Genomic DNA, 23,013 nt, shown 5'->3' with positions numbered 1-23,013 from the left:
TTACATTGTGGAGTTGTTAAGTGGACCTACTTAAATGACGAATGGGAAGGTGATGTGTTTTTTTATTTTTGTTTTTGTTTTTTGCTGATGTTTAGATTCTTCTTGATCCCCCCCTCCCCTAACCCCCCCCCCCCACACACACACACTTTGTGAGTATGGTCATGATCATCTGACAATCAAGGAATAACTCTACTGACTATGGCACAGCCATTAGGCCTAAGGCAGGCCTATCCCTGTGTAACTCTGACTTGGAAAGAGGGGTTTTGCAAAGATTTTGGAGCCAAGCTTCCATGGTGGCCTCCTAGTCTTACCATCCTCCATCCTTGCATTGAGCAGAATGAGAAGTTTCTCGTGAAATCTTGTACCCTTAACCTTACCTCCTGCTTTGCTTGTCCAAAGTGACAAAGACGATTTAAGGGTAGCAATTATGTGAGTCTGTTTTTCTTGATTATTTGTTTGCCTGTTTATTGTTTTATTCTTGTGTGCCTAGACAGAGGCACAGAAGGCACTACTCTGTCATGCCACATTGTGAAGTCTTCTTTCACCAAGATTTACATAGGTCACAAGAAACCCCCTTCCTCTGTACAACAGTCCGCTTTCCTTTTTTAGTTTCAACTCACGGACTGTTGAGCTAAGCCGGATGCTCTGTTTCTCTTATGCAGTGGTGTTTCCTCCACTCTCATGCCTCCCCGCACTTCCACACTTCTAATCCGGAATCCTGACCATTCTCTCTGCTGCCCCCAGGATGGTAGGAACGAGCCTCTACAATGTGTTCCAGAGTTCCTGCACTGACCCACGTGGTGGCCTTTCCACACTTCAATCCACCTCCTGGTTTCCTGACCACTTCCTCCATCCAGATCTGAGTTATCTGACTGGAGGGACTGTATCCTGTTAATGGTGATACCCTAGCCTATACCACACAGGCTTGACATACAGTAGGCATTCAATAAGTGTATTAAGTAAACATATACATAAGTAAATAAAATAAAACTACAAGTATTAGCTCAGAACTCCAAGGTTCACAAGATCCTTCTCATCCTTGCAACAGTTCTAACATGATATTCCGTTAGAGATGTAAGACTTCAGAGTTTAAAGATGTCAAGTGACTCACCCATGATCACTGTGTGAGTACAGGTATTATTGCTGCATAATAAATTGCCCCACATGTTGTAGCTAAAAGCAACCACCATTTTATTTTACCCAAAATTTTGTGGGTCAGAAATTTGGGAAGGACTTGGCTGGGCAGCTCTGGCTTGGAATCCTTCATGTGGTTACAGTCAAACACCAGCTTGGGCTGCAGTCGTCTGAAGAGTCAGCTGGGCAGGACATCCAAAATGGCCCACTTGTATGGCTGGCAGCTAATGCTAGTTGTTGGCTAGGAGCTCAGCTGGGGCTGTTGACTAGTGCTTCTACAGGTGGCCCCTCCAACATGGTAGTCTCTGGAGAGTCAGACTTCTTAGATGGTGACTGGCTTCTCTCAATGCAACCCTCCCAAGAGAACCAGGAGAAACTTCATGGCCTTTTCTTTCTTTTTCCTTATTTTAAAATTTTTATTGGAGTATAGTTCATTTACAATGTTGCGTTAGTTTCAGGTGTACAGCAAAGTGAATCAGTCATACATATACATATATCCACTCTTTCTTTTCCCATATAGGCCATTACAAAGTATTGAGTAGAGTTCCCTGTGCTATACAGTAGATCCTTATTAGTTATCCATTTTATATATCGTGGGTTGTGTATGTCAATCCCAATCTCCCAATGTATCCCTCCCACCCCTTTCCCCCCAATAACCATGTTTGTTTCCTATTGTTACATCTGTGACTCTATTTCTGTTTTGTAAATAGATTCATTTGTACCATTTTTTTAGATGCCACATATAAGCAATATCATATGATATCTGTCTTTCTCTGTCTGACTTACTGCACTCAGTATGACAATCTCTAGGTCCATCCATGTCACTGCAAATGGCATTATTTAGTTCTTTTTTATAGCTGAGTAATATTCCATTGTATATATGTACCACATCTTCTTTATCCATTCCTTCATGGCCTTTTCTGACTGATCCTTGGAAGACATACAGCCTCACCTCTGCCATTCTCTGTTAGTCAGAGCAGGAACAAGCCCACCCAGATTCAAAGGTAGGAGATTGTACTTCTCAATGAGAGGTGTGTTAAACAATCTGGGGGCTGTGTTTAAAACCACCACAGTAAAACAGAATTAATGAACCAAGACTCAAACTCAGGCATCCTGACTCCAAAGCCAAGCGTTTTTGGATCTTCCATGATGGATGGAGATGTGTGTGTGTGTGTGTGTGTGTGTGTGTGTGTGTGTGTGTGTGTGTGTATAATGAATTTTGAATACACAGTACAGTTCAGAGCTAATGCAGTGTATCAATGAAGGCCTCAGTTCTTCAGATAGGTACAGGAAGACTTATTCTGCTAAAAACTTTATTTATGACAAATTATTGAATTGTCTGTGTTCCAGTTTCACGCCTGAAATGTAGATGAGAAGGAGAACACTTATCCCTCTGGGATTACCTCTTTGCCCTTGATTCTGACCAACAAAAAGTATTGTTTGGAAATAATATGTCTTAGACAAAAAAGGATATCTTAATCATACATGTAACCAGGAACAGGAGGCTGCTCTTAATCTAATACATGTCATAAACTGGTTTATTTTTTAAATTTAAAATGATTTATGTTCATTAAAGCAAGTTTCTAAAATTCCTAAAAGTGCCACCAGAAAAATAAAAACTTCCTGTAACCCCATTATCTAAATATTACCAACATTTAAATTTTGCTGTAGTTAATTTTCAAGCTTGATTTATAGTTTTCTATATGCAATTTAAAAATCAACTAAATTAAGGTATATTTTATGTACAATAAACTGCATCCATTTAGAGTACACAATTTAATGAGTTTTGGAGATGTATATACCAGTGAACATTTTCATCACCTCCACAAGATTCCTTGTCACCTTTTATAATACACCCTTCTTTCCATCCACAGCATCAGGCAACCACATATCCTCTTTTTGTCACTGTAGATTGAATTTGCCTCATCTAGAATTTCATTTAAATGGAATGATACAGTATATATTCTTTGTGTGTGGTATCTTTCATTCTACTTAGTTACCTTGAGATTCATCTGTTTTGCATGTATTGGGAGTTCCTTTTAAAATACTGGCTATTATTCCATTTCTATGGATATGCTTTATTTTATGCATTCACCCGTTGATGGACTTTGGGGTTGACTGCACTTTTGTGCTACTGTGAATAAAGCTGCTACGAACATTCATGCACAAGTCTTTGTGTGGCCATATGATTTCATTTCTCTTTAGTAAATAACTAGGAATGGGATATCTGGGTCATATGGTTGTTGTGGGTTTAACTTTTCGAGAAATATTTTTTTTTCAAAGTAAGTGCCTGATGCACATTCTCATCAGCAGTGTATGAGAATTTCGCATGCTTCAAAACTTTGTCAAAATTGGTAAGGCTGATCTTTTTTTAAAAAATTAGCCATTCTAATGGTTGTGTAGTAGTATCTCAGTGTGGTTTAATTTGCACTTTCCTGATGAATAAAGAGTTTAAGCATCTTTTTATGTGCTTGTTGCCATTCTGAGATTTGGTTTTTTGTTGAAGTATTTCTTCAAATAACTTGCCAATTTTTCAACTGAGTTTTTGTTTTCTTTTTATAGAACTATAAGGAGTCTTTATATATTCTGGATACAAGTCCTTTGTCAGATATATGTATTACAGACAATTTCTCCCATTCTGTGGCTTGTCTTGTCTTAGTGATATCTTTGGAAGAATTTTTTTCATTTTTATAAAGTTCAATTTATATATATATTTTTCTTTTATGGTTCATGCATTTGGTTCCCCATCTAAGATCTTTGCCTACCCCAATGTCACAAAGACATTTTTCCTGTTTTCTTCTAGAAGGCTAATAGTTTTAGTATTTACTCTTAGTTCTAGGATACATTTTGAATTAATATATGTATACAGCATGAACTGAGGGTCTGTGCTCATTTCCTCTAGCATATGGCTCTCCAGTTGTTCCAGCACCATTTGTTGAGAAGATTTTCCTTTGACAACTTTATGAAAAATCAGTTGTGTATATTTCTGAACTCTCTATGCTGTTGCATTCATCTATGTGCCTGTCCTTTAGCCAAAAATGCACTATAGCAAGCCTTGAAAACAGGCAGTGTTAAGTCCTCCAGTTTAGTCCTGTTTTAAAATTACTTGGCTATTCGAGGTTTTTTGCACTTCCATATAAATTTTAGAATCACCTTGTTGATTTCTACCAAAAAAAGCTGCTGGGATTATAAGTAGTATTTCATTTAATGTATAGATACATCTGGGGGTAAATGGCATCTTAACAATATAGAGTCTTGAAACCCACAAATGTGGTATATTTCTCCATTTATTAAGGTTTTCTTTCATTTCTCTTAGCAGTTTTATGTTGTTTTCATTGAAGAGATCTTGCATACCTTTTGTTAAACTTATCATTGTGTAGTTTAGATTTTCTTGTACTGTTGTGTGGAATTGTTTTTTAAATTTTATTTTCCAGTTGTTTGCTGCCTATATATAAAGGTACAATTAACTTTCTTATATGAAACTTTCATCTTGCAAGCTAAAGTCACTTATTCTAATAGTTGTTTTGTAGATTTCTTATGATTCTTTTTCTAAACAGTCATGTCATCTGCAAAAAATATGGTTTCATTTCCTTTATAATCTGTGTTTTTTATTTCTTTTTCTTGCCATATTGAAATGGCTAGAGCAAAGCTGTTTCTGTATGTTTGATTTTCAGCTGTTTGACTATAAGGATAGGCTTTTTCCCCCTCATATTTATCCTGTTCCCTGAGCTTTACAAATTTGCTAGTTTATATCTTACGCTAAATTTTGTACATTTCAACCATTATTACTTTAATTTTTAAAGTTATTATTCTGTTTTCTCTCTTTGCCTTCTGCAACTCTTTTTATCCATATTTAGAACTTTTGGTATTGTCCCATAGATCCCTTAAACACTGTTTAATTTTTTTTTTTCAATCTTTCGTTTCTCTCTTCTTCAGATTAGAGAATTTCTATTAATCTGTTTTCAAGGCAATGATTATTTTCTCTGTTATCTCCATTCTATTAAGCCCATACAGTGGTTAAGAAAAATCACATATATGTTTAATTTTTTTGCTTTTAAACCTTCATTTGCTGTATGTATGTTTGTGTATAATTTTCCTGCTCATAATTCTTATATTTTTTCTTCATTATAATTATCTTCTTCCTTACCCCACTGAGCACAATTATAGTAGTTGTGTTAAGGTCCTCGTCTATCTGCATCATCTTAGGTTGACCTTTGCTGATTGTCTTTTCCCTTGGGAATGGATGAAACTTTCCTGGTTCACCATACGTTAAATAATTTTGGATTGAATTCTAGAAGTTGTGAATTTATTGTATGAAGATTCTTGGATTCTGTTTCTCCAAAGAATGTTGAATGTTGTTTTGCAGGCAGTGAACTTGGTTCGACTCCAGCTGTCTTGCCTGTGGTGAGCAGCAGCTTAAATCTCAGTTATTATTATTACTTTTTTCCTCCAGCTGAGCTGGTTGGAGTCTGCCTTAAACATATATAGTCCAGAGGTCAGCCAGAGATGTGGGCAGAGATTACACACAGATTACAAAACCCTTCTCTAGGTCTCTCCATTTTTTGGGTCTCTCCCTCACTCCCTGGGAGCATTGGTTGATCTGGGATCAGTCCACTGGGTCCTCAGTCCAGAAAAAATCAGTCTTTGTCCTGCTGTTTCTGTTGCCCTGAGCCATACAGAAACTGTGACCTACCCTCAGGACCAACCCTGAAACATAGGAAATTCACCCAGTGCTGCCTGCTTTCTCCAAGTCTCAACTCCTTCCCAAAACATACCTGCTTTTATTTACTTTCCAGAGCCCTCAGGTAGCATTTTTTTTTTTCTTTCTTTGTCCAAAATTTATTGTTGTTATCTGCAAGAGGGTTGGCCTGCTAATATTTTACTCCTTTATGCCATAAGCAGACTCTCTACTATATTCAATGATTATTATTTTATAATATAGAGTTTATGTTTTTTACCCTCCTTTCTCAAAATGGATATTGGTCAGACACAAGTAATTTCTACAACATCTCATCCTCATCAAGACCCTTTTAATATTCCAGCATAATTAATTATTCTCCTCAAGTTGGACATTTCCATTTTTCTATATGTATAAATAACATGGCAATGAGTGTAACGCTGCATAAAGCCTTTCCTATATTTAGGATGGTTTCCTTAGGGTGAATTCCCAGAAGTGGGTCAAAAGGGATGGAGATTTTTTAAGGCTCTTTTTTATATTGCCAAATTGCTTCCCAAAAGGGCTGTGCAAATTTGCACTGCTTGCAGCAATTTAGGAAAATGATCATTTCATAAAACCCTTGCCAGCACTGGATATTATTAAACCAAGAAATAACATTTTTCTATTTGAAGAGATGAAAAATTATAACCAAGAATTTATGAACGCATATACACATAATATTTTAATGCCAGAAGATAGATTTTTCTGCTTCTATGACCGGAGACTCTAAAATGAAATAGATGTATTACAGAGAGGAAGACTCTGAAAAATGAAATTCTGAACAAATAATCACAGAGAATTACAGTGAAGGAGGAATTTGGGAAGCATAGAGGGGGAAGCTATATTTGCACAGGAAACTAATACATGGAAAAAAGGCCAAAATGTGGAACAGTTTAGCCTAAGCTTATGAAAATACTCCCAGAAAGGCTGAGACTTCAAATTTGTCAGTGCCTGGTGGACAAATTTGAAAGAAGACAAACAAATAAAACAAGCTTTTTAAATTGCTTTTGGAACAGTAAGAACAAAATGATTGTCCCATTGCATGAAACAACTGAAACCTTATAACCAGATGAAAGTATAAAACTAAATTCATTCTGAGTCTGTCAGATCTGTCACTTATATCAAGAAAAAAATCTGAAAACTAGGAAAGGGAGAATAAAGATGTTTCATAAGGAATGGAGTTCTAACACACAGAGGAGGTACTAAGTATTTACTTTGAAGTGTCTTCCTCACGTTCAGTCTCTAGACCCAAGCAAATTACTTTTCCAGGGCTAAAATAATATGAAGATATGTTTTCAGAACCACAGAGTTACTTACACTCTTGAAGGAATAAAGGTAGGCAGAGAAGCTTCCAAAAATCTGAAACGCACAAATCTTATCCTGATTTCAAGTAAGTGGTGAAGCACTTTTGAAACATGATTTTGATCCCCAAGAACGATAAGATCAGTTGGCCAAATTTACATAGTGAGTGTGTGGGATCAGAAGTTGGGAGCATTAGAAGCCATCTTGGGTTCACTGCAAATAAATCATGCCAGGTGAACTGCAGTTCTACTTTGAATACATTTGTTGCACAGGTAGATCAGGGAGATACCATGAAACAGGATATCTGAATGTCAACAAGATATTTGACAAAGCTTCTCATAGGTGTATTGCTTTTTACATGTGTTTATCTGAATATTCCATCCTCCCAATTAAGTGCAAATTCTGTGATGGCAGGGAATATTTCTGTTTTACTCTCTACTGCATATCCATTTCCTGGTATATTATAGGCTCTCAACAGATATTTATTGAATGAACACCATTTTTTTGTTGGTTTTCAAAGGAGGAAATTGTAGAGTGCTTGATAGTATAGTCAATTTTATTCAATTATATGTTTCCAAAGAGTTTTCATTAAGGGACTGATGTCAATTTGAAGAGAGTTCTATAGCCATGAGCTATCAAGTTCTATTCTCCATCTAGTTCTCTTCAGCACTGATGTCCTTGCCTTAGGTAAGGGAAGGCCTGGCATGGAACCCTGGGAATAGCAAGGACCACAGGTAGACTTCCCAATGCATCCCTTCTCTGTACTGGCTGTATGGCTTTGCTGAAGACAAATTATCTCTGCACACATCAGTTTCTTAATATTTGAAACAAAGATGCCAGCATCAATTTCATTATACTTTTAAATGTACTATATGATTTTAAGTTACATAAACATCTAATCTATGACTTGACATGTTGTAGACACTCAGTAAACTTTCATTCCTTTTCTTACCTCCTGTTCCTTTTCATATTTATCCAATTCACAGGGGGCATATAGTCAGGGAATAATGAAAACATGAGATCACAGGATTAGGACCAAAAATATCCTGAGATACTAGAAGAAAGTGCTGAAATAGATACAATTTGGTAGTATAAAATGTTTTTTACTTTGGTTTTAGAAAAATCAATTTTACAAATACATGATGGGAAAGACCAGATTTATTTGCAGTGCATGTGAACAAAGAACTGAGGGCATATTGAACACAAGTCAGCTGCCGGTAAAGCGGAAGCAGTCCTGGACTGCATTATTATAAGTCTTGTGTTCAGAGAAAGGGAGGTGACAGTCCATTTCTGCTCAGTGTAGGTCAGAACACACCTGGATTATCATGCCTAGTTCTGGACATCAAAACTCAAAAAGGAGTTGAGCAAATTGGACTATGTTGAAAAGAATCTGACAAAATGAATTTGAAATATGGGATGCACATCAAAATCACAAAGATGGGAAAACAGTGGTGCAATACCCAGTGTTACAGAGGAAGTAGTGAAATAATCACTCCTATATACAACTGATCAGGATGAAATTGGTATAACCTTTCTGGAGGACATCTTGACAATATGGATCAAAAGCTTTAACTATGTCAATACCCTTTGACCCAGAGATTCATCTTTTTACTCTCAAGAAAATTCTACACATGGATGCCTAGGGATGTGCAGAAAGATTTGTCTTTAGGAAGGTGTGATGCAATATTACAGTGAAAACTTGGAAACAGTATAAAATGTAAACAATAGAGAATTGATTTAAAATATACATCAATAGAGTGGAATATATTGCAGGCATTAAATGATATTGGAGTCAATACTTAATGACATGGGATAATGTGTGTGACATAGTTTATTTAGCTTTGTCTTAACTCCACAAGCAATCTCAATTCATTAAGAAAAAAAAAAAAAAACCAGGAAGGTGAACAAGAAGAAGAAAATCTCAGTATTCAGAGAAAATCACTATTAACACTTTGGTGGTTTTAGGTATCTAAATATATATAGATGATGATATTGATATACATATAAATCTAGATATAGATCTAGATGTGTGCATATGCACACACATTTGATATATGTAATTTATGTAATAGCAAAAGTGTGAAGCGTATAGTTGGATCCCAGTATGTATTTCTGACATAAGTGAATAAATCAATATATGCTTAGATATTTTTAACAAAACTCACAAGATGTACTCATGTAAAAAGACCATAAAATCTAGTTGTAAAAACATATGCATATAAAAGGTAAAAACCTAGAAGTAAGGAAGGTCAGTTGGTAGTGATAGTATTTGCCTTGGTTATTATTTTCTTCTTTGTGCTTTCTTATTTGTTTTTCTAATTTTCTACAATAAATAGGCATTGACTCTGTAATCCAAAAAATCATAATTTTTGTAAAATGTGTGATATAAGGAATGGCTGAAGGTATTAGTAGGGATATTTTGCTTGGATGGAAAGATTATAAATGGGCACATGAGCAGTCTTCAGACAGCTGAAAGGCCATTGTATGGGGTCATGGAACAGCCTGAGCCCATGATTCTAAAAGATTGGACAGAATCTAGAGGGGAAATTATTTATTACAGAATCTAGAGGGGAACTTCATTCTTGGCCAGCCTAACAGACCCGAATCTGCTCTCTTATTCTCTTGTATATACCTTCTGGGCCTGCCACTGTATTCTAGTCTTTGCCGTTTATGAGCTTTGTGACCTGGAGTAAGTCATTTGTAGTGTCTTTGATTCAGTCTCCTTATCTTTCAAATGAGGATAACAATAGCTCATGCAATTATTGTGGGGGTCAAATGAATTACTATCTTTGGGAAAAAAGTAAAGCGTTGCTATGTAATACTGGATTGGCCAAAAAGTTCGTTCGGGTTTTTACATAACATCAACCTTTTTGGGCCAACCCAGTATTTACTAGATGTTAATGCTTTTTTTCAGTCATACAGTATGTTATTAACAGGACAGACTTAGGATGTGGGTCTCTGGACACCCAGTTCATCTTTCCATTGCTCAGGGCTGCCATATGGGGACAGGTTGGAAGGAGTGTGGATGTTTTTGTAGGACTAGACAAAGGGGAGTGTTGTGGTTACCTACTACTTCATAGTACGCCACCCCAAACTCAGTGCCTTAAAACAACAGTCTTATTATGCTCATGGATTCTAGAGTCAGGAATTCATAAACAAGAAAGGGAAGATAGACTGTGTCAGCTTTACAATGACTGAGACTCAGCTGGAAATACTCAAACACCTGTGGGTGACTCAGATGTCTGGAGGCTAGAATCAACTAGAAGCTTCTTCTCTCACATTTTTGCCACCTGGACTGAGATATCTTTTTTTTTTTTTTTTTTTTTTTTATTATTTATTTTTAGCTGTGTTGGGTCTTCGTTTCCGTGCGAGGGCTTTCTCTAGTTGCGGCAAGCGGGGCCCACTCTTCATCGCGGTGCGCGGGCCTCTCACTATCACGGCCTCTCTTATCGCGGAGCACAGGCTCCAGACGCGCAGACTCAGTAGTTGTGGCTCACGGGCCTAGTTGCTCCGCGGCATGTGGGATCTTCCCAGACCAGGGCTCGAACCCGTGTGCCCTGCATTGGCAGGCAGATTCTCAACCACTGTGCCACCAGGGAAGCCCCTTTTTTTTTTTTTAACCATCTTTATTGGAGTATAATTGCTTTACAATGTTGTGTTAGTTGCTGCTGTATAACAAAGTGAATCAGCTATACGCACACATATATCCCCATATCCTCTCCCTCTTGCATCTCCCTCCCACCCTCCCTATCCCACCCCTCTAGGTGGTCACAAAGCACCGAGCTGATCTCCCTGTGCTAGGCGGCTGCTTCCCACTAGCCATCTATTTTACATTTGGTAATGTATATATGTCCATGCCACTCTCTCACTTGGTCCCAGCTTACCCTTCCCCCTCCCCACTGGACTGAGATATCTTGAAAGCTGGGCTCAGCTGTGACTGTTGACTGGACCTCTTACACTTGGCCTCTCCTTGTGGCTAAGACTTCTCACAGTGAGGGGCAGGTTTCCAAAAATGGAGTAAGTGTCTAGAGAATCAGCATGTCAAGAGAGCCAAGCAGATGCTGCATCGCCTTTTATGACCCAGCCCAAAGGTTATGCAGAGTCATGCCTCTTTATTAAAAACGCATGCCTAAGGCAGCCCAGATTCAAGGTGAGAGAAATTAGCCTTCACCTTTGACAGGGGAATGGCAAAAGTCACATTGCAGAAGAGAATGTGGGATGGGAGATTTTGTTATGGCTATCTTTGGAAAATCCAGCCTCCCACAGGAAGCAATGGGATATTCCAGACGATAAAGCTTTACTGTCATGAGATACTGAGTTAAGCTTGATCGGAGAGCTTCCCCTCCATAGGCAAGCAGTTCTTTGGGCCAAAATCTGGGGATAAATTGAGATTTGTCCTTTCTTGGATAGTGGAATGATCACCTCTGGGTTGGTCATATTACACTAAAGGTCAAGTGAGGAATAGCTTAAGCTGGAGCAATAAAGACAATCCATTTTTAAAAAATAAACATAACTTTTATTAAGTATGTTGTTTTACAGTAACCAAGCATTAGATATTCATTGGAGGAAAATTATAAAATGCAGATGAAGAACAATAAGAAAAAATTTAAAAATACTCCAAATTTTACTACCCAGGGAATAACCACTAGAGCATCTTCATATATTTCTTTCAATATCTTTTTGTGCGTGTACGTGTGTGTGTATATAAGTGTATATATATATATGCATATATTTACATACTTTATGTGTGTGTGTATTTTTAAAACAGAATAGGATCGTTTTGAAATACGCTTTTTTAAGCTTGGTTCATAACCCTAGATCATGAATATCTCAGAATGACTTCTACTTTCCTCTTCTTTATTTTTAAAATTAAAATATATTTAATTTTATTACACATACTCAGTGGAATTCCCACCAAATATCAGCAAATATGTATAAATTTACCCAAGTGAAATCCCTCTTTGTATTCTTCTCTTTACTTTTCCATTCAACAATATATCATGGGGAGGTTTGCATGTCAGTAAATAGAGATTTATGTCACTGTATTTAATGATCTCATAAACGTCTGTATTAGAGATATGCCACCATTTTTTTAAGCAGTCCCCTATAAATGGGCCTCTAGGTCATATATGTTTTTCCTGAAATTATAAACAATCATGTTTAATTATATTTTACCATAAAGATATTTTTTAACCATAAAGATCAATTTTTAAAAATTCAACATGAATCCCAAGACTGCTGCAGAATCTTCTTCTCTGGTGATCAGATAAACCTGGGTTTGAATCCAGGTCCTGCCACTTCCTGGCTTTGTGACTATGGACAAGGAGGGCCATCTCTCCCAGACTCTGTTTCCATGTTGGAGGAATAGGAATATGTGTAGTCACCTCTGGGTGAAGTGCCTGGCACTGTGCCTGGCCTATAGTGGTACCTGATGACAGGTAGCAGTTGTGGTCAGAGCATCTCCAAATGGTGGATGTGTGTGAACATCTGTGGTTTAGCCCTAGAGCTCAGAGCAATTGTGAGCTGTGTGGTTTAGGGTGTGGGAAGTTTAGCCACTTTTGTCCTCTTCCCTTGACTGGTACCATTTGTATTCCCTGGACAGTTGGGGGTCAGATGGGTTTTGCATTCCCAAGCTACATATTTCTCTATCTGGCACAGTTCTGAGCAATCTAAAAATGCAGTATCGCTGTCACCAGCTCGAGGAAGACACGGAGTCTGAATAATTTAACATGTCACCACCATCCATCATGATACCAAGAGCACGGGAGATGGAGTGTGGAGGAGTGGGTCAACTGGGGGCTGCAGAGCAGGTTTGTGGACAGGGCAGCCCAGTAAGAGAAAGTACATTTGCAGTGAGTTAATTCTCAGGCCCAGGATAGACTATACATCCTAACAATTGCTCCAACCTTTTCCATAATATGGCTTTCAAGTTGTTCGGATGCCCTGATTTGCCCCAGAGCAAACCTGGGGCCAGGTCTCTCCTTGCCACAAAATATCTGTGTCATCTTGGGGGAGTCTCTATAAACTTCTGAATGTCTCAGTTTACTTATCAGCAAAATTGAGATAATTCCCATGTAGAGGGCTCAACATCATGCCTGGAATATTTTAACTGCTTCCTCACCAGGAAGGAAACTCCAGAAGGTCAGGAAGTTTTGTCTGTTTTATTCACTGCTTTATCCTCCCTCGGTGTCCAGAAACAGTGTTTTGATACAGAGTGGGCGCTTGGTCAATAATCGTTGAATGAATGAATACAAAAATGAGTGTTGTGGTTATTTGAGGTGACTACTGGGTCTGGGACAGACTGACTGGTCACCCTCTGTGACCTCAAACACTGGGTCAGGATGCCTTGAGCCTGGACGCTTTCAACAGGGCTCTGTGATGTCTCCACTTTGCTCTCACAGTTCCCCATCCTACAGTTTTATCGTGAGTCTTGTGATGTTACAAAGCAAACAGAGGGTCTCTCTCTCTTTTTTTCAAACATTTTATTTATTGAGGTAAAGTTCACATAACATAAAATTAACGATTATCTATTTAAAAGTGTGTAATTCGTTGCCATTTAATACACTCACAAGGTGTGCAACCATCACCTCTGTTCAGTTCCAAGACATTTCCAGTACATCAAGAGGAAACCCCATACTCATTAGCAATCACTCCCTATTCTTCTCTTCCCTCTGCACAGCCCTGGCAATCACTATTTCTTATTTCAGATGTTTTCTATAAATAGAACCATATAACATATGACTTTTTATGTCTGGCTTCTTTCACTTAGCAAAATGTTTTGCTAAGATCCAAAGTGCTGTTTGCAAGGTCCATCCATGTTGTAACATGTGTCCAGCATTCATTTTTATGGCTGGATAATATTCCATTGTATGAATATACCCCATTTTGTTTATCTGTTCATCAGCTGATGGGCATGTGGGTTTCCGCTTTTGGCTATTGTAACTAGTACTGCTATGAATATTCATATACCAGTATTTATTTGAATATCCTCTCCAATTCTTTTGGATATGCCTAGGGACAGAATTCCTGGGTCATGTGTAATTTTATGTTTAACTTCTTGAGGAACCAACTGCCAAATTGTTTTCCACACTTTCTGCACCATTTTGCATTCCCACCAGCAATGTATGAGTGTTCCAATTTCTCTACATCCTTTCCAACACCTGTTATTTTCTCATTATTTTGATTGTGGCCAACCTAGTGCCTAAGAAGTGGTATCTATCTCATTGTGGCTTTGATTTGCATTGCCCTAATGACTAAGGGGGGTTTTGAATCAGACAAAATCCAGGTTCAAACTGGGGGGCTCCGCGACTTATAATTTGTGTGATCTTAGATAAGCAGTATTGAGGTTCTGAAGGTTGGTTTGCCCCTCAGTAAAACTGGGATGATTCTTACCTCTCAGACCCCATGTGAAGCGTGGATGGGATATTGTGTATCAGGCGTCCAGAGCGGTGCTTATCCCACTATGGTATGTGCTTTGCCCGTCTTCTTCATGCTCCATCCCAGACCACTCAGGACCGGAAGGAACAGAGGCCAGTGGAACAAGGGCAGAGGAGTTGCTGCTTCCTCTCCTTTCCTCTTGCCAGCCTCTGCCATTCTCACTTTATCTCGGCCCCTAAATAGAAATACTTGAGCAGCCCTGTATAATTAATGGCTGCACTTTAGTTCACTGTATCACCAATTTCATATTAAAATGCTAGCAGAGGGGGCCCTTTTCCATTTGTCTGAATCATCTCCAGGTCAGTCTGTAATTGGCCTGTGGCCCCTGCAGATTCTGTGGACACTCAGAGGCTGTACGCCTTGGGAGGCTGTCACGTCCCTACAATGTCACAGAAGGCAGGGAGTCGCCACTCCCACTCAGTGACCATGTGAGCTGAAACTTACTGTCTTCTTTTTAGAGATGAATTCAGACAGTTTGGGGGCCTCGCCCAAGCCCACACACCTAATAAGTGGGACCGCAGTTAGAACGAATATCTGACTCCAGTACCCTAATTTATTGTACAGAAGTGCATGACCTCTCATGACTCATGGATTAAACCAATCTAAAAACCTACTAGCCTTTAAGTGCCTGAGGGCAGAGACAAAGGCTATTGTCTTTTTTTTTTTTTTTTTAATCTAATATTTTAGCTTTTTTTTTTAATTTTTTTGAAGTATTTGTTTATTTATTTATTTATGGCTGTGTTGGCTCTTTGTTTCTGTGCGAGGGCTTTCTCTAGTTGTGGCAAGCGGGGGCCACTCTTCATCGCGGTGCACGGGCCTCTCACTGTCACGGCCTCTCTTGTTGCGGAGCACAGGCTCCAGACGCGCAGGCTCAGTAACTGTGGCTCACGGGCCCAGTTGCTCCGCGGCATGTGGGATCTTCCCAGACCAGGGCTCGAACCTGTGTCCCCTGCATTGGCAGGCAGACTCTCAACCACTGCACCACCAGGGAAGCCCAAGGCTATTGTCTTTTAATGGAATCTGAACTACACCATTTTTCATCCAAATCACATTAAAAATATTCAACACCTTCGTGGGGCCCATGGCTTATTCATCTCTCCAGATTCTGGTCCTTAATTATCCTCAGGAAATGTGTCATATAAGTGCCTTCAGAACTGTGCTCTCTGATGTGGTAGGCAATTGAAATGTGGCTAGTCTGTGCTGAGATGTGCTGTGAGCATAAAATATACACTGGATTTTGAAAACTTGTGAAAAATATATTAAATATTTCAGTAATAATAATTTTATGTTAATTACAAGTTAAGATGATAATATTTTGAACATATTGGTTGAATCCAATGTATTCTGAAAATTAATTTTATCTGTTTATTTTTTACCTTTTTAATGTGGCTAGTAACATTTAAAGTTGCATCTGTGGCTTGCATTATATTTTGGGGTTGATGTAGAGGCAGTCTCTCTGAGCCTCAGTTTCAACTCTGAACGTGGTACCTTGGTACTTACAGGAGGGACGTGAGGGCCAGAGTTGTGGGAGGGGGGACCTGGAGAAGCTAGGGGCTTGGTCTTGGGGTATGGGAACACGTGGAATGCTGGAGGCATCACTACGATCTAGCTGAGTGTGATGAGAGTTCCTTTCGATAGTACAATTGCTGAGGTTCCAGGGAGGAGCCGTGAAGAGTGGAAAATGTGCTCTGGTGCTGGGGACGAGTGACAGACCTGCTGATCCTCAGAGGTCAAGATCATCAGGCTTTTGCTACTGCTCTACCTCTGCTCTCTCTCTCACACACACACACAGACACACACGCACGCACACACACACACTTTCCCAGGTTTTCATAGCCATGAGGCAGGCTTTGCAGGCAGACGTGATTTCAATCCCAGCTCCCTCACTCAGCACCTCTTATCACCTCTCTCTGAGGCATGGCTTATTCATCTGTAAAACAAGGTTCACAATGCCTTCCTTACAAGGATGGCTGTTCCAGGGAGGAGCGGTGAAAAGTGGAAAATGTGCCCTGGTGCTGGGGGCAAGTGACGGACTTGCTAATCCTCAGAGGTCAAGATCATCAAGCTTTTGCTACCGGTCTACCTCTGCTGTCACGCACACACACACGTGCACACGCACACGCACACACACACTTTCCCTGGTTATCGTAGCCATGAGGCAGGCTTTGCAGGCAGACCTGATTTCAATCCCAGCTCCCTCACTCAGCACCCCTCATCACCTCTCTCTGAGGCACAGCTTATTCATCTGTGAAACAAGGTTCATAATGCCTTCCTTACAAGGATGGCTGTGGACATTAAATGAAGTCTTTACTCATATTTTATTGTCCATCAGCCTCGGGACTAAGGGAATAGACTGCAGCCACCGTCTGGATTTGAACTGTGGGTTTATAGCTTACGAGCTGTGTGACCCCGGGCAGGTTACTGACTTTCCTTGTGCCTTCATTTCCTCATCCGTTAAAAGGGGAAGGAAAGTATTAACCTACTTCTTAGGGTTACTGTAAGGATTAAACGAGGCAATGCAAGTAAAGGGTTTAGAACCACGCCTGGCAGAGGGACAGTGCCATGGAAGGCTTAGCTTTTCTTATTATATTCGAATTGCCTGGTGACTTTTCTATCCCCTACTCCCCCTCACCCCCTGCCACAGCTAGAATGTCCCAGTAGGGAAAGATTCCTGTCTGAATTCTGTCTTCCACATTCACCATAATAGGCCATTTGTTTGGGAAAGGAAGGAAGATGAGAAAGAGGAGGAGAGGAAGGAAGGAAAGGAGGGTTTAGCTGGAATGTTTAAAAGTACTGCAGTGGCAGTAAAGGGCATGGAGTAGACCCCTGACAGGCAGATCCCTCCCTTTTCCTCTGCTGCCCAAACACAGCAGGAAGTATGACAGATGCTCCCTTTACTTAAGGCAGCTATCTCATCACATGCCTTTGTTTTCCCCTTGGCCAAAAATTATGCGTAGATGAACAAAAGTCCCTCCCTCCCTCCTTCCCTCCTTCCCTCCCTCCCTCCCTCCCTCTCTCCCTTCCTTCCTTTTTCTGTAACAGTAAAATATTTTAATGGAAATTTTAGAAGCCTACTGGTCTCTAAGACCTCTGCTCTTCCACTGCTTCCAGAATCTCCATGGGGCGTCTGCCAACTCCATTTCAAAGGAGAGCCTTTAAATGGGGAATTGCATCTGGTAGAATCTGGAGTCTCCTGCTGTCTCCAGGTCCAGCTTTTAGTTGCTGGCGATTGGGGAGATGAGCACTAAGGGACAGGGACAGATAGTGGCTGAAGACACATTTGGGGACATTAATCAGGTATTGTTGTCCCTTGTCCTCTCCCATTCATTACAACATACTGTCTCCAGGAAGGAGGAGGACAAGTATTCATTGTTTCCATTTTACAGAGCATTAAACTGAGAAACAGTGTCATAACGGTTAAAAATTTGAGCTTGGCCGTCGGACACCCTTGGGTACCAAGTCTGACTTCACTCATTGTTCACAAATCACCTTCCTTTCTGAACATTGGTTGCTTCATATGTAAAGCTGGCATCATGATACCTCCCTCCCATGAGGACTATGAGTTTGGAATGAGATGATGTGTGCAAAGCTCATAACACAGCACTGGACACCTTGATGCTTAAAGGACAGTCTTCTTTCCCCAAGGTTCCCTCTTGAGTTGTTTGCAGGGAAAGCAGTTTACATACCGGAGAGCCCAAATTTGGAGCTGGACAGTGTAGCCCTGAGTCATAACTCTCCTACTCATCAGTTGTGTGACTTTTGGCAAGTAACTTTGCCTATGTGTGTCTTTATATTATTGTCTTGTTTGTTAATTACACCTTCCTTACGAGTATATCACAATAAGGATTGTATGTAATCATGTGTAGACATCTTCTAGATACATAGTAGATTGCTACATGTGTTGCTGGAATGAATGAATGTGTTATAACTGTTATAGAAAGCATGTCTAAGAGTGGGATTTTTGTGTACTGAACATCATTTCAAATGCCCCACCAGAGGAAATGACAAAGTAAATCCTTTCACAAATTGAACAACATTTTCCTCTAACGTATATTTTTCTTTTCTTCAGGTGGAATTTTTGGGATAGGTAATAGGTTTGCACAGTGCCTGATCCAAAAGATACAAAACATTTACAGGGAAAAGTAGTCTTCCTCCAGCGCCATCCTTCAGCCATTTACGTCTCCATCCAGGACAACCATGTTTACCAGATCCTTGAGTCTCCTCCCAGATGTAGTCTGTCGATGTAGGTGTCTGAAGCTCCATTCACTAAACAGTTTCCTAAACCAGACTCCCTCTTGTTTCCCACCCCAACATGCTCTGAGGCTCTCCCATCACTATTTCCTCTCTAGGGTAAAGAGTTCACCAGTCCTTTAAGCCCTCTCTTTCCACATCCTGGACTAAAAATAAATAAATAAATAGAGCACAGAGAAAATAAAAATTACCCATATTTCTCCCTGAAGAATTAACAGTTATTAGTAATTTGGTATATTTCTTTCTAGCCTTTATTCCTTTATCGGTTTTGTAATCAACCATTCCTAGCGTGTGAGTGCCTCGCCTTTTTCCCCCTCCACGTTCCTCTGAGTTTCTCTCTGAAGCATCCCTTGCACTCGTCTCTTCCTCTCCATCCTCCCCACCACCCCTGGCCTCACCTAGACCCCCATCTCCTCTTACCTGGTGATCCCTGAGACTCCTGGCTGTGCTCCCTCCCTGGCGCCCATTCTGAGGTCTGTGAGCCTCAGAGCGCGTGTCCTTCCTGGAATGCACAGCTGCTGAACTGATTCTCTTGCTTCAGAACCTTCCGTGACATCCAGAATTAAGCCCCCAGTCCTCAGTGTGGCACTCGGGGACTTCCCCTGGGTGGCTCCAGCAGATCCTTCCCAGTCAGCACTCTGCTCTGGTGCCTCCTCCTGCCCACACCCCCCCCCCCTCCCCAGGGATGCTCCAGCGCTCACCTCTCCTCCCAACTCCATTTTCTACCACTGGAGCCCCCCATCCATCCTTCCAGCCCTGACCTAAAATCTCCCTTCCTCCATAAAGCCTTGCCGGGTCCTCCGTGTTGGGATGGATTGCTCTCTCCCATATTCCCAGTGTCTCATTGTGTGGGAAACATGGCCATGAGTTAGATTAAAGGCTCCTTAGGATCCCGTTTGTCCCCTTGACTAGCTTATGATCCCCTGGCTGGCAAGGACCGGGTGGTATCTATCTTTGCTTGTCCTGTGTCTGGCTCTGGGCCTGGCATAGAGGAAGCACTTGACTGAAATGTGTGTGTGAAATTAAGTCACCTGGAATGTTTTCTCAGAGACAGGTTCATCATTCTAAGCAACAACGTACCTATCAATTATCTGGTACCCACCCCGGACCAGGTATTTAAGTATCATATCTCCTTTAATCTTCAAAGCAACCCCACAAGGTTAAGAGCTTTTCCCCTATTTTAGAAAGAAAGAACCCAGGACTCAGAAAGGTGAGGCATCTCCTCAAGGTCACACAGCCCCAAGGCTGCCAAGCCATGGTTAGAACCCAGGTCCGAGTCATGGCAGAGCCTGAACGCCTTCTATAAATCATGCCGACTCCTGGGTCACTTGGGATTTACAGAAAGGAGTCCGGGGATGGGGTTGCTGATCTTCGGGATGGATGAGGGATTTAACAAGCTTCTGGAGGCCTGTGATGACTGATGGATTGTGATTATTGCACAGGGGGAATCAGCTTTGGGAGAACCAAGGGGACGTCGGGTTCAGAGGCAGACGATGAAACGCAGTTGACGTTCTACACGGAGCAGTACCGAAGCCGTCGCCGCAGCAAAGGTAACAGAGTCCTTGAGAAGGTTCCAGAACCAGGGTTTGGAGGAAAATCTGGGAAGCAGCTTTTGTGCTTCACGACAAACCCTAAATCTTCTTCAGCCTGGTCCCTATCTAGTTAACACTGAACTTGGCGTCTGATACCCTGAATACTCAGTCTCTATTTGCTTTCTGTCTTACCCCATTCCTCAAAGGATTTAAGTTTATGCAGTTTTTTAAAAATCCATCACAATAGAGAATCGGATTGAAAGGAAAATCGGAGTAAGGAAAATAATTCAAATTCAGCTTAGATGTATGCACGGTAATCCGTGCCATGCTGTGTTGTGTAGTTCTTAGAAGGAGCTGACAGCTTAACTCAGAGATTCTTAGCAACCAAAGTGCAAAAGGAAACATACAGCAGTAAAATGCACAGGGTCTACAGGATAAAACTAGCGTTTGCTCAGGAAATTCTATTTACCTGACACAGAGACCAGACAGAGAGTTCTCCAGTTGGTTCCAATAAACAGGACTCTGGGAGGGCTTCCTGGAAGTCGAAGCTAGACAATGACCTGGGCCCAAACTTGGCTCTGTCACTGTTCATCCACAGAACAGAAGCAGTAATCCTAACATTCCCATGTTTAAGATGGGGTAGCAATACCTCCCTCTCAGGGTAATGGTGGGGGTTGATGGAAACATGAGCATCTCCTGTTTTTTTTTGTTTATTAGTTTTTTTAATTAATTAATTTATTTTTTAAAAATTTGTATTGGGGTATAATTGATTTAGTGTTGTGTTAGTTTCACGTATACAGCAAAGTGAATCTGTTATACAAATACATATATCCACTCTTGTTTAGATTTTTTCCCATATAGACCATTACAGAGTATTGAGTAGAGTTCCCTGTGCTATACAATAGATAACTAATAAGGACCTACCATAGAGCATCTCCCGTTTAACTACAACTCCCGGCAACAAGTTTTCCCCTTCTCCACGGCCACCATCCTAATGCCTGTCCCCTGCATCCTTTGCTTAAAAACTGTTACAATCGCCTTCTCAATATTCTCACTTACTGTTTCCAACCCATTTTCAACCCTGCAGCCAGAGTGATCATTTTAATAATGTAAATAGGGATCATGTTGCTTCTTCTCTGCTTAGAAGCTTTAATCCATCCTTTTGCATTTGGGAGAGAATGTGAAGTTCTTGCCACACCTACAGTCCCCTGAGTGGTCTGGCCCCACACATCTCTCCAGGGCTCCGTCTGCTCTGCTCCCCAGCTCTCTTCTCCAGCACTTCCCCATCTGTCCCACCAGAAACTTCACAAACATTCTCTCCCAGAGCACTTCCCCCGACCTCTCCTCTCCGACTCACTCCTACTCACTCTGACATCTCCATTTAAATGGCGTGTCTTAGCTGAGCCGTCCTACATCTGATTTCCTTGTTTCATTCTACACCAGCTCCTGTGCTGTTCCCTCTGCAGACTTCACCCCTGGAATTTTACATTTACCAATACGTTCTCTGGGCAATGTTTGTACCCTCCACTAAACTGGAAGTTCACGAAAATAGGTACATCCATTGTCACTTGTATCCAGCTTTCCATCCCTGCACCAAACACAGGGATGGGTCCATATTTTTGGTTCAACTATAGGTTCATATATTTGAACAAATGAAGGATTAACGAATGAATGAAATAAATTCCTAGCCCAGTGTCTGGATTATTACGAGCGCTCAGGGTGAATGGTGGTTTTCCATCTGGCCCCTCTTGTTTTCTCTCACTCCATTCCCAGTTACTGGAAAAAAAAAAAAAAAGGTCTCCTCTCCTTTCCTCTTCTCTTTTCCGCTCCTGGTAAGTAGAACTAAGGCCTCAGGCCTACCCATTCTTCCACCTCAAGCCACCAGGGAAGGATGTGCCTGGTAGTTGGAGGAAGGCCTGAGTACTGATGCTGAAAGCCAGTTCTGCCTGGGTTCTTCGAGCATGGTTGGAGCAAGTGCAACCTGAAGGGATGTAACAAGTCTGGGAGGTTCTCTGGCAGAGGAGGGTGCACCCAAGGCTGATGGTAGAGAGAGGAGATGGAGTGGGAGGAGAAAAGAGACACCTCACAGGTTTCTCCTCTCTAGATCTCTCTCTTTAGCCTGTCCCGTGAGAGAAATACCAGTGGCATTGGATTCAGCCAGTCCTGGCTGTGAATTCTGACTTCACCTCATCTGCTTTGTGTGGCCATGGATGGGCTTTTCACCTCTGGGTACTTCTCTCTGTATAAAATCGAGCTATTGATAACTACCTCACAGAGCTAGCAAGTCTAGAGATGGAAGGTTATGGGACTCACCCAAAGGTGCTCAAAAATTTTTGTTCTTTCCTCCTGAAACTCCCCTTCCCTTGAAAACAGTCTGCACCCCAAAGTAAATCAGCTAAAATCTCAATTTTGGCAATAGGGTCTACTGGAAAAGAGATTTATGATATAGTCTGAAAATCAACCCTTTCTTCCCTGAGCCTCAGGTTCTTTGTCAGGGAAATGGGACTGTTATTCAAAGGTGTCTGCTATGGCCAGGTAGCACCCCATCCCAAAGCAAAGAACTGTAGTCATCAATATGGTGAGTGGGTGGAGAGGAAGAAAGACAAAGGGACTGAGAAACAGAGACGGAGAGACATGTGC

General features: G+C 40.9%; 1 protein-coding gene across 3 annotated transcripts in view; it reads left to right on the top strand.

The window, feature by feature from the left end:
* The window catches only part of ASTN2 (astrotactin 2), an 895,599-nt gene that overhangs the window by 298,168 nt on the left and 574,418 nt on the right, over positions 1-23,013 (top strand). For all 3 annotated transcript variants that reach the window (XM_059925469.1, XM_059925467.1, XM_059925466.1), the window contains exon 5: positions 20,284-20,391. In XM_059925469.1, coding sequence (XP_059781452.1) covers positions 20,284-20,391 — 108 coding nt within the window. The remainder of the gene's footprint in view (positions 1-20,283; positions 20,392-23,013) is intronic.

Source organism: Balaenoptera ricei, chromosome 6, assembly GCF_028023285.1.
Source record: "Balaenoptera ricei isolate mBalRic1 chromosome 6, mBalRic1.hap2, whole genome shotgun sequence".
Classification (NCBI taxonomy): Eukaryota; Metazoa; Chordata; class Mammalia; order Artiodactyla; family Balaenopteridae; genus Balaenoptera; species Balaenoptera ricei.
The sequence above is the reverse complement of the archived record's forward strand: the minus strand, read 5'-3'. Positions and strand labels throughout refer to the sequence as shown.